The 12579-nt window shown below is 53.1% G+C and overlaps 1 protein-coding gene across 1 annotated transcript; it reads left to right on the forward strand.

Moving 5' to 3' along the window:
- Window positions 1-1033: 1033 nt before the first annotated feature.
- On the forward strand, window positions 1034-5345 carry KCNK15 (potassium two pore domain channel subfamily K member 15; the record flags this gene model as incomplete). Its single annotated transcript, XM_080627939.1, has 2 exons — window positions 1034-1325; window positions 4432-5345. Exons 1-2 carry the CDS (start codon window positions 1043-1045, stop codon window positions 5343-5345), a joined length of 1197 nt encoding a protein of 398 aa, XP_080484065.1. The 5' UTR covers window positions 1034-1042.
- Between the last annotated feature and the right edge of the window lie 7234 nt (window positions 5346-12579).

Consider the following 12579-nt stretch of genomic DNA (forward strand, 5'->3'; position numbering starts at 1 on the left):
CTTATCTCCAACCTGAATCTCCTCTGTTTAAGTTTTAACCCCTTACCCCTTGTCCTACCGTTACAGTTCCTAGGGACTACATGAATCTCATGGACATGCCAAAGAACTCAGCAGAAACACCAGACCTGGTCGCACTGTTCTGTCCTGCGCTCCTAAAGCAGCACCAGGCTGGAAATCCTCCCTGGTGATGGCTGGCAAGAGCAGAGGTACAGACAGGTAGCACAGACTGCAGCACAGCCCTGGGTGTGAAGTGGGGACAGGGCCAGCTCGGGCTGCCCTGCAGCCAGTGATCAGTTTGTTCTGCCTAAAAATTAGCTGCATCTTTCTGGTGTAATTAGGCTGGGGAGTAAGGGCAGGAGGTCCTGCAGGACATCCCTGCTTGCAGGCATGGGGACAATTGCAGCAGATGGTGTTGAACCATCCACTTCATGAGCATAGTATGCAGTGGCTGCAGTTGTGTATTTCCCTGTTTGTAAGTGCTGTTCCAAACATTCTAACACAGTTTCAGTGACCATTAACAGACTCTGGCAGTTACTGATGTTAGCAAGAATTCTAAAGGCTGTGTTGGAACAAAGGTAGGTTTATTTTCCAGGTTTGGTGATAGCAAAGTTACTTTTCTGTTTAATGATGCTTTGTATTTCCATTCTCCTGAAACATTACCGTGTGGGGTTTAGAAGCTGAACAATCAAAGAATAAACCTGGTTTCTACCAGCCTGGACTCCGATTTTTGCCAGTGGGGACAGCACTGGGATAAGGCTCCCCCAGCCGGGGACACGGCCCGTTACCGAGCGCCGGCTCGGGGTTTTGGACGGGGCGGTCCCGTTACCGGTCCCGTTACCGGTACGGGCGGTCCCCATCCCGGTGCCGTTGGGCGTTGCGCGGTCTCGATGCGGGCGGTCCCGGTGCCGGTCCCGCTACCGGTGCGGGCGGTCCCGGTGCCGGTGCGCGGGATTTGGGGGGCGGTGCGCAGGCGGGGCGCGGGGGGGGGGCGCGGCGGGGGCCATGCGGAGCCCGGGCTGAGGCGCCGCGGCCGCCCCTCGCCATGAAGCGGCAGAACCTGCGCACGGCCGCGCTCATCCTCTGCATCTTCTCCTACCTGCTGGTGGGCGCCGCCGTCTTCGATGCGCTGGAGTCGGAAGCGGAGAGCGGCCGCAAGCGGCTGCTGGAGCAGAAGCGCGGGGAGCTGCGGAGGAAGTACCGCTTCTCCGCCGATGACTACCGGGAGCTGGAGCGGCTGGTGCTGCAGGCCGAGCCGCACCGCGCCGGGCGGCAGTGGAAGTTCGCCGGCTCCTTCTACTTCGCCATCACGGTCATCACCACCATAGGTGAGCGCTGGCACCCGGCTTGTGTCCTGCGCCCCTCCACACCGCTGTCCCGGCACCCCATCGTCCCCACATCCCCACACCCCCTCATCCCAGCATCTCTCCATCCTGCTATCCTGGCACCCCAGCATTCCCACATCCCCACACCTACCTATCTGCCCATCCCGCCACCTTTTCATCCCCACTTCCCTACACCCCATCGTCCCCACATCCCAGCACCCTCCTATTCCAGCATTTCTCCATCTGCTATGCTGGCACCCCATCAACTACACATCCCTGCACTCCCCTATCCTCCTGTCCTGGCACCTCTTCATCCCCACATCCCGGCACCCCCATTTCCCGCTATCCCAGCACCCAATCATCTCCACATCCCCCTACACCAGCACCTTTCCATCCCTCCACCCCTGCACCTCCACAGCCTCCACACCTCCACGGTCTCTGGGGGGGTTGCCTGCCCAGAAGCTGGTCTCACCCTTGCAGGGCTGGGACATCTCTGGGGACCCCCCATGCCCAGTGTTGGGAGGGGTAATCCACGGGTAGGCTGGAGGCCACCCGGTCCTAGGAAACACCGGGGGTGCCGCTATGGCTGGGTCCACACAACGGGACATGCACGGTGTCCCAGGGAGGCAGTAGCACATGGAGCTCCTGCAGCACCTTTGGAGCAGGCAGCTGAAGAAGCTGGCAGGGAGGCAGAGGTGGGAGCCAGGCAGTTGTAGCCAGCAAGCCAGGCTGAAGAGCTGGGTGAGAGCTCTTGGCTTCTTTGCCAGCTCGAAACTCTGGGTGTTTGGCTGTGTGAGAGCCGGTTCAGGCTGCCAGGACAGCCACCAGACACCGAGTGTGCTCTGCCTGCACGGGAGCCTGCAGGGAGATCAGTGTCAGCTTGGAGGGGAGCAATGAATCTTATGAACCCCCCCTGCAGACACCCACAGCAGAGCCCAGTGCCTTGGTTTGCAAGGGAATGAAACTACATTGAATAAAGCTGCCCCAGTTCTAGATGAGGTGAGCACATGGGAGTTGAGCATAGCTTAATTAATCCACCTTCATTAACCCACACACCCCAAGCAGCCTGTGGATCTAGAGGCATGGGATCCTGTGCTTGTATCAGTGCTCGTGCTGGGATTTCAGTGAGCAGATGTGCTTTGGAGGCAGGACCCTGAGGCCAGATCCTGCCCTTCCACCTCCTCATCTGTAGGACGGGGCTCAGGATAGGTAACACGTCTGGTAGCTGAAAGCACCATCCCTCAGGACAAGGGCTGATGGGATCAACTGGGCTCCGTCACCAGGGGACAAGAGGTGCCGAGGGGCAGGTGACCTGCAGGCCCTGCCCTGGGGGGCTCTGTGTGCCCCCTGAGATGTGCTGTGGGGCTTGTGTAGCAGCCATGCACGTGGCCAGCAAACAGCAATGGGCTCAGGACATGGTCGGAGTCAGGGCGCAGGTCCTGGTGTGGGAGGAATGGCTCCAGCAAACATCTCCATCACCGCGGGGCAGGTTATAGCTCCATTTACGTTGTTTCTCTGTTGACTGTGACAAACAATTGCTGCGCTTATCACACCCCCCATGTGGTAAATCATCCCAGGTGCCATATTTCTAAAGCGCTGGCACGGCAGATCTCTCTGTTGGGCTGCGCTCCAAAGCTCAGATTTAATGTTAATGTAGCTCTGTTTACTCTTTCTAATTCTCTTTGTCATTTCCAAAGCATCAATCCAATGCTCTTTCAGCAGTCTCTCAGGGTACCACAATTGTTTCTCCACTCACTGCTTTTCTGGATCGTTATATTTACCTCCTCATTGCTGCCCCTGTATTACCTTGTAGCCTAGGACCTGATAATTGCACTCAGTTATTAAGCCTGGATCTGAGTGGGGTTTTTCTTGCCACTGCAGTCTCACGTCTGCTCTGTATTCTGTGAAATGTGGCATGCAGGCATTAAGTTTATCATTTTTGATTGCATGGGTTTATGAACAGGCAGAGCAATCACAAACCAGTCCCTTCGTGCCAGCTTGTAGTTTGGAGCACTGCATAGTTCAGGATAACACTGTCCTCAGCCTCCAAGCCCCATCCCAGGAGCTCCCTGGAGCAGGAGGTGTGCTCAGGGGCCTGGGACAACATGGTTATCATCCTCTGGTCTTCCCATCACTGCTACCAGCTTCCCTAAGAGTCCTGGAAATGCATTGGGAGCAGAGACAGAGGTGAAGCCAAGTCACAGCTTTGAACAAGGCTGAGAAATGAGGATGGTTTCCCCCCCGTTCTTCACACAAAAATCACATGAATACCTGCAGAAAATGTGAAAATAGAAATGGGTGTTTGCAAAAGGCCACGCAGCAGCACGGGAGGGAGCCGGTGCTGTTCTGCAGGCGCCTTCAGAAAGGAAGTTTCCAGCCCTGGTAGTTTCTCATAGAAACTCACAAGAGAGGCTTGGATGCCTTTGGCTGCCTCTCCACGCTGTGTGACTCCCTTGCACTGAGTTCGTTACTCATCCGCAGAGGTCAGAGGCCAGCGATTCCTGCAAAGCTTCTATAATGAAGTGAGGTGGTGCAGAATCCCTGAGTCCGGAAGATTGCGGTGGATGCCTCATTACGACTCCCAGGATAATTGTGTGTGTCCTTGAGTCACAGCTCGGAAACTTGGAGCAAGGTGGGGAAATTAAATCTCAGAAGGTGTTCAAGGACAACCTTGTCCTCCTCGAGCTCCTTGTCCCCGGGACAAGGGCTGACAGGGCTGTGGTGACATAAATACTTCCCTGCATCTAAAACAGCCACAACCCCTGCTTTTAGGCGGTGCTTTAGGTCTGAATCTTAATGATACTGGAGTAAATCCCAACTTGCTCTGCAGAAGTCCTCCTAGACTTAGCTGCTCTTGTGGGGATGGACCCCGTAGCACAGGGGCTCTATAGCTCCTATACCTTCTCTCTTTAGAGGCAAAATAAGGTTCTGTCCACAAGATCATCCCAAAGGCTGTGGCATCCCATGGCCCTGTTAGCATTGCCTGCAGATCTGCTACTGGTTCATTTTCCCTTTCCCCCATTATCCTGCTTCTCCTCTTGGTCCCAGGGCAGCCTCGCTGGAAACCCCAGTGAGGGCTTCACGCCTGCCTCTCCCGTTTCCTCCGCAGGCTATGGGCACGCTGCCCCGGGCACGGACGCTGGCAAAGTGTTCTGCATGTTCTATGCCATCCTGGGCATCCCCCTGACACTGGTCATGTTCCAGAGCCTGGGGGAGCGCATGAACACCGTTGTGCGGCTACTGCTCAAGAAGATCAAGAAGTGTCTGGGCATGAGGACAACCAATGTCTCCATGGAGAACATGGTCCTCGTCGGCTTTCTGTCCTGCATGGGCACCCTGTGCATCGGCGCAGCAGCCTTCTCTTATTTTGAGGGCTGGACTTTCTTTCATGCCTATTACTACTGCTTCATAACCTTGACCACTATTGGCTTTGGAGACTTTGTGGCTCTGCAGAAGAACGAGGCTTTGCAAAAGAAGCCCCCGTATGTGGCTTTCAGCTTCATGTACATCCTGGTGGGCCTGACCGTCATCGGCGCCTTCCTCAACCTGGTGGTGCTGCGGTTCCTGACGATGAACTCCGAGGACGAGCGGCGCGATGCCGAGGAGCGAGCATCGCTGAGGAGAGCCCGGAACAACATCCACCTGAAGCCCAAGGAGGACAGCCGGAGCAGCAACGCCATATTTCTGCCCGTGGAGGACAGGACGAGCCAGATGAACCTCATCCCGCTGATCCAGGAGGATGCGGAGAGGCAGCGGCGCCAATCGGCCAACTCGGCGGCCGCGGTCCCCTCCTTCTGCACGTGCCTGTGCTACAGACCTCAGCTGTGCGGCAGCCCAGCGCCCTCCCACCCCGAGACGCTGAGCTGCCACACCAACCCCGTGTATTACAACTCCATTTCCTACAAGATCGACGAGGTGTCCCTGAGCACGCGGGGGCAGACCGGCTCCTCCCCAGGGAGCACTTTGTCATCCAACAGCCCTCGCTGCCGGCAGCACCCCCGGCTGCGGAGGAAATCCATCTAGGAGTGTGTGCCGAGCCGCACTCGGTCCTCGAGTCTTACTATGATGATAAATTAAGAACAGAGATGTCAGGTTCTTCGTACTGCGCTCATTTCTTCTGTTCCTTTCCCCTTCCAGTTGGCAGCCAGCCCCACGCAGGGTCCAGCAGGAGCTTTTAAACCCTGTTAAGAAATAATCATTCCTTTTTGCAGGCACTGAATGGCATTGTTTGCCTTTGCTTTTTCCTCCTAAGTAGGTTCAAGTGTTTGGGTCTAAGAGGCCCCCCCAGTGTGAGGTCCAGCAGGCTGCAGGTTTGCTTTCCCACCTCCCTGCTCCCCAAACAGAGATGCTGCTGCCCTCCCACCCTGCCTAACCTCAGCTGTGGCTGCTGCCAGCACTTGCCTCTTGCTGCATGGGCTGCATTGCACTTGATGAGTGTATCAAAGCAAAGCCCATGTTAGTGAGCCCTGCAGCACTGGTGATCTTTAAGCCATCCCCTGACACCAGGAGCAGGTAAGTAGGTGCCATGCAGCAGGTTTGCAGGGAGAGGCAGGCAGGGAGCAGGATGCAGCCCTGCTGCTCAGCACATGGGGCCAGCTTCATGGCATTTCCCACAACCAGCCCTCCAGTCTAAGCTCAGGCTCGTGCCTGGCTCAGTGCTGCTGGAAGCTGGAGCTCCATCCACTCACCCACACACCCACTGGCTCACCTTGCCTCGCTGCAGGGAGGTCCTGCAGGCTGAGCTGGCTGGTGGGATGCCGAGTCCCATTCATGGGGAAGCTGAACTCCAGCCCAGCCACAGCCCTCCTCTGGGATGAACCCAGACTGTGCAAAGGGCACAGCTCCAGGGAGAGCCTCCCTGAACCAGAGAGCCATGTGCAAAGGGTCTGGTGCTGATGGGGTCATTAGCTAAGATCACCCTTTCCTCCACCTCCTTTCCTCCAGCTGCCAGCACAATGAGCACACTGCTCCTCACCTCCTCCAGTCCCCATGAGCCTGTGGGTTTGTGCTCACTGCTCTGGGGTTGTCAGAGTTGGGGGGATCCCATCCTGGTGCGCATCCATCCCCAGGCAGGATGTGGTACCTGCACGGCCCCACCTGGGAGCTTGTTTCCAGCTGGTACCCCCAATGTGGCCTATGTCCATCCCGCCTTGTCTGCAAGGAGCAGCAGAGGTAGGAGCCTCATTTCACTTTTCTTTCCCCCCAAAAGGGACATTTTCACTCTTAGTTCTATTTCAAATACCCTCTGAGGACGTTTTCCCAGAGGAAAATCCCATTTTCCTGGTAGGGAAGGCAAGCAAAGTGCCAGTGTTGGGAAGGCCTCAAGGCAGGCTTTGCTCTCTTCTTTTGTTCTGGGCAGTTTAATAAAAGGTGAATCCAGCTGGTGGTGGTTGGTTATTTGTCACAAGGGGAAGCAGAGGGATGTGTCTGAGCCCCAAACCCCAGCCCTGCCTGGCTGCACGGGTCCACAAGGGATGTGGGCAGTGTCTGTATCCAGGGATGTTATCCCTGTGGATGTTTGCTGGGGTGTCTGCGCATCAGAGGGAGGTGGAGTGGTTGTCCTGGAGCTGGGAAGCAGTTGGGTCTCGCCCATCATGGAATGGTGTCTGCCCCCTGCACAGGGATGCTCTCGGCTTCTCCGTCCAGTGACCTTCATGTTTCCAGCCTTCCCTGGTGTTTGAGCTTCCCTGGAGGCAGCTTTGGGCTTTGATATCACCCCAAATCTGTGCAGGCTTGTGATAACTGGGAATAGCTTGTTCCAGTCTCTCAAGTGGCAGGATTTGTGCTTTGAGATGGGTGATGCCCTGGCTGCAATTCCCCCCCGTGCTCAGCAGCTGCATTGCTTTGCACCAGTGGCCTCAAAGCTGGACCAGCTAAGCCTTGGTTTAAATAGAAAGGAAGAGGATGGGGGAGAAAACAAGACGTGAGCAGATAAAACAGGCTTAAAAACGGGGCTTTCATTGGCTTCTCAGCTCCTCAGTGGTGAAATTTCATCCTGATCCCTTTTGTTGCTATCCCATGTCCCCCCACCCTCACCAAGGCTGTCAGCCCAAGGCTTGGGGTGGGATGCTGTGGTGCTTTTGCCATCAGAGCTGTGCAGTGAATGGAGATCTCCGAGTGTTGAACCTGGGACACATTCCAAGGGACATCCACACCGTGGAGCTCATCTCGGGTCGAGGGCAGAGCTGATAATGAGCTGATGGTGCAGGAAGCAGGGAACCCGTGTGGGTTTATTGTGCTGAGCAGCCTGAGCTGTTGCTTAGTGACTGCCTGAGCCCCATCCTGCTTTTGGAAGCTGGTGATGGTGTGAGGGTGGGAGATGTTCATCATCCCTGGGTACCACACTGGGCTTATGTTGGCTCTCAAGGGAACGCTGCCTCCCCCACACACCCACAGCAGGAGTCACATCAGAGCCCCCACATGCTCCCCACCCAAGGGCTTGCAGCTGGAGGCCATCCAGGACCAATAGCACCTAAGTGTGCTTCCCCAAGGGTCCCCAGGCTGCACCCACACTGACCAAGGGTATTGCCAACAGGCTGGGCCAGTGACTGTTTTCTGCCAGCAGCATCTTCACCTCCAGGGTTTAAAAATCAACCTTGATTCAGTGTTGACCATGAAGGGTCTTGGGAAGACAAGAGGAGGAGCAGAAGGCTCCTGGTAGGGGCAGTGAGCAGAGTACAAGCTTGGGAGGAAGCTTAGCTCCATGTCTGGAGATGCCCACAGCCAAGTTACATCTGGAAATGGCACAGGGAAATGCAGGTTTGAAGCTGGGGCTGATTCAGAGAGGGCCCTTCCATGGAGAGCACTGGAAGGAGCCAGGACAGCGCTGGGACACACCAGGCTGAGCTGCTCTCGTCCCCTACAGGCACAAGGAGAAGGGATGGGCTGGCTGAACTCTTAGGTTGAAGATAACAATTGGTGGCAACAGAGAAAAACACAAAAACCCCTCAACACACCATAGGAAAAAAAAAGGTTTTATTATCACCATTATCAACGTTTTCATTAGCTTAACACTGAATTGTAAATCACTCAATCATTACATAGTGTCTGAATAAAACCTACAGACAGGAAAAAAGTCTATCAGAATCCTCTCCTGACTACAGATGAGCACCAGCGTGCCACTGGCGCTGCCGGGACCATGTCCCACCTTCCACCCAAGGCAGCCCATGCACCTCGCAAGCCACAGTGGCAGGAAAGCTGCCCGGCCCCATTGCCTGTGTTCCCTCTGGCCCCACGGAGATTACATCTCACCAGATGATGCTAAAAACCTCCAAAAGGTTTTGGAGAGGGCTACAGAGGCCAAAAGAGAGCAGATCAGCTGCCCCCACTCCTACAGAAAGGCAAGAGGAGCAGCAGCAGCCCTGCAGTGCCCTTGCCAAGCTATGAGGGTTTTGTGGAGCAGTTAATGAAGTAAAAAGGTTTAACCCCACGAAAGCAGCTTTCCCCCCATGGCCAGGCCCTTGGGCAGCAGGGGGACAAGGCAGAGAGCTGGGGAGGTGACAGTGGGGATGTGCTGGGGTGGTGGCTCCATGTCCAAGCAGAGGCCAGCTCTGCAGCACCACCTGGGCAGTGTGGGATGGATGCTTCATTGCAGAGATGCTGCAGCAGCCTCAGTCCCCTCGGGTTGGAATAAGGCCTCGTACCGAGAGGGAAGGGAGAACCCATGTAGGGAGAAGCAAAGGAGGAAAGCAAAAGGAACCCGGAGGAAAGCTTGCTGGGAGCTCCCCTTCTCTCTGGCCAGTGCAGAGACAGCTCCATCCCCATCCCTGCCTTCTGGTGAGGGCTGCAGAAGACCCCCAGCATCTCCCAAGGGCAGGAAAGGAAGGCTCCTCCATGGTTTGAATTGAGAACTGCCACAAAATGTGGGCAGGACACTGGCACCCCAGGAGGGTGTCAGGTCATGGCAGTGCTGCAGGAGGGGGGCTTGGGGAGGCACTGCAGTTCCAGCACAGTGAGGCTGGGGAAACATGCCCTGGATTCACTCTCCAAACCTCACTCTTCCTCACTCTAAACAAAGCCAAAACCAGCTCCAGCTTGAAGAGATGGAATCACCAGAGCAGACACCAGTGAGCAGCACTGGGTAAGGAATGACAGCCCCAAAGAAAAAAGCTGCTACAGGATTTAAAGTTCCAGGCTGGTGTTCAGTGGGATCTGGAGCCCCAGCAGGCAGCTATCCAGATCTGTGGCACCAAGACAGGTACAAAACATAGCTCCTGGAAAGCTTGTGGGCATGGCTTTGGCAGTTGTGCCTCCATTCTTCCCTCGGGTTGCTTCTGCTCCATCGCTGCCCAGCGAGCAGAGCTGGATGTGGCCTTGCTGCAAGCCAGAGCCCGTCTTCCCTATGCACAGGGGGCTCGAGCCCACTCTATACTGCACATTGGGCAGCTTAAGGCAAAGGCTGTCTACTGACCTGGCAGAGGGGTTTAACAATACAGCTTTGGCTGCCCTTTTAGCCACTGGAGAGTCACCAAGAGAAAATCACTAGGTCACAGCCTCTGTTTGCTGGTGCTCTGTAAAGGGCTGGTGTTGGCTCCTTCTCAGTTTCAGCCGCTAAAGAGCAAAGAACCAAATCGTATCAGAAACTCTCCCCAGTTCTTCTCCTCCACGAGGATGAGAGCAGCTCCCTCAGGAAAGCGCGGGCAGAAGGGTGTCTACACTATGAGGAGAGGTTGAGGCTCCCCAGGAATGAGTCCTATGCTGCTGTGATGGGTGAGAGGCTGGAGCTGGACACTGAGCAGAGAGGAGGAGTCTGGCAGTGGGGGTTTAAGCCTCTTTAGCCATGTTTTGAGAATACCTGATCACCTGCAACCCCCCTGGGGAACTGCCCATTCACAGAGGCAAGATGGAAAGCCAGGCAAGACCATCAGATACACAGAGGGCTCTGGGGTTTTACCAGTGTCCCCAGACTTGGCTGCTGCGTTCTGCATAGGCAAAGGGCTCAGACAGAGAAATGAGATACTGACTGCACAACCTGACAGCCACTTCTGAGGGGTTTCACCTCCCTAAGGCTCAAATTTGATAGCTGCAATGTCTCTTTAGATGCTCACCCCAGGTCTCAATGTGCCCTGGACTTCTCTGTTGACAGCGCTTTGCATTTACACGTCTCTTACTTCTCAAAGCAGTTCACAACAAAAACGTGAATTATTTCACTATTCATAGTGGCTCCCAGCATCACTGGGCCAATGACCTGCTGCCCGCATTGCCCATCTTGAGAACAACATGGAAGGAAATGGAGCTGTTGGAGCAAGTCCAGAGGAGGCCACGAGGATGATCAGGGACTGGAGCACCTCCCATATGAGGACAGGCTGAGAGAGTTGGGGCTGTTCAGCCTGGAGGAGAGAAGCTGCGAGGAGACCTCAGAGCAGCCTTCCAGTATCTGAAGGGGCCTACAAAGGATAACAGAGAGGGACTCTTCATCAAGGACTGCAGCGACAGGACAAGGGGTGATGGGTTAAAACTAAACAAGGGAAGTTCAGGTTATATTTAAGGAAAGAAGTTCTTTACTGTGAGGGTCGTGAGGCGCTGGCACAGGGTGCCCGAAGAAGTGCTAAATGCTCCATCCCTGGCAGTGTTCAAGGCCAGGCTGGACAGAGCCTTGTGCAACATGGTCTAGTGTGAGGTGTCCCTGCCCAAGGCAGGTGGTTGGAACTGAATGATCTTAAAATCTTCCCAACCCAAACCATTCCATGATAACATGAAGACGTTTCCTACGGAAAATGCTGTGAGAAATCCACACGCAATGAATTGGGATGCTGCTCTGAAGCTGTTTTATTTTCTGCACTGCATCAACAATAGAGCTGATTTAAAATCCAATATCCTGATTGGAAAAACTCACTTTGGAAAAATCTTTAGATGAGCCCAGCATTAGCTGACTCCTGAAGAATGGCACAGACCAGCCTCTTCCTGTTCTACATGCTGGGCCCTGTGATGCTCTGCGAAGGTGCGATCCCTCTGCCTTGGGTGGAATTACCTAACGAAATGGACAAATACCACCTATGAAATGGACAAAATAACCCACAAAGCCTTTACAGAAGAGTAGCTCAATCTGCTGCTTTGAGAAAAAACCCTCCCTTTAGCTTGCCCCTGGTACCTCGAGGAAAATAGGCAGCTGTCAGGCAGAACTCATGTGGCCTCAGAGGCTTTTTTGCTTTATCAGGGCTACAGTGGCAGTGGGAACCATTCTCATTTTATTACAAATACTAGATAGCCTAAGAAAAACAGGGAGATCAAAACAGTCATGAAGTTTATATTGAAACTATATCTTAGCTCTGTAGTATGGAGTCACCTACAGCTGTTTCATTCTTCACCTAAGAGAGATTTCATGTCGATGGGCACATATACTCACAGAGAAGTCTATAGGATGAATATATCTCACAAGGCATCAGCCCAGTCTTTGTTTTTTCACAAAGTTAATATGGATCTTTTTCAAAAGTGATGTCACTGAGATTGAAGACAATTATAAACTGTATCAACAATATGTACTACAGCCTGCAAGTCACAATCTGTGCACACCAAATGGAATATATTATTGCTTGTTAGCCTATTAGACTTTCTTTATAAAAAGATTTTTATACAGAGTACAGGATTATGACAAAACTAGCTAAGTAGTTCTCATCTTGAAAATACAACATCGATTCTTTCAACAAAGGCTTGAATAGTAGCTGAGAGTTAATGAACAATAACAAATCTTTACTAATAATTCTATGGCCAGTTTGAACAGAATTTCTTATAGGACTCTTTTCTGGTGTTTATTTACACATGCCTCTTTTCTTGTGGAAAAAAGTTGATAAAATAGAACAAAGAACATAGAAATCAAAAGAATGAGTAAACATCATACCCAGAACATTAAACAGTTTTGAAAGCACTAAATTATCTGTTAAAAAACATACATAATTTTGTCTTTAAAGAAAAATATTTTCCCTGTTTTAAACCAGCATGTAATAAACTAACTTAAAATGAGTCTCATAAAAAAGTTGTCTTGCTGTCTAAACATTACTAAACATGCTTAGGTTGAGATTCTGTTAACTGCCTCAACATCTTAAAAACAGCTCCTTTACAGGAACTTGTGATATTCATACTCCAGAAGACCTGCAAATTTAGAACAGTACATTGATAAAGGATCTGGTAGCTAGAAACAATAAATAGAGATTTTCATTCAAAGTAAATAATTCTGCAATGTCCTTTGGAACAATCCATGGCCAAGAAGTGGGGATGTACTTGGCTAAACAATAAAGTCACCTGGCCCTTACCCTGCCCA

The sequence above is a fragment of the Psittacula echo genome (genome assembly GCF_963264785.1).
Source record: "Psittacula echo genome assembly, chromosome: 12".
Classification (NCBI taxonomy): domain Eukaryota; kingdom Metazoa; phylum Chordata; class Aves; order Psittaciformes; family Psittacidae; genus Psittacula; species Psittacula echo.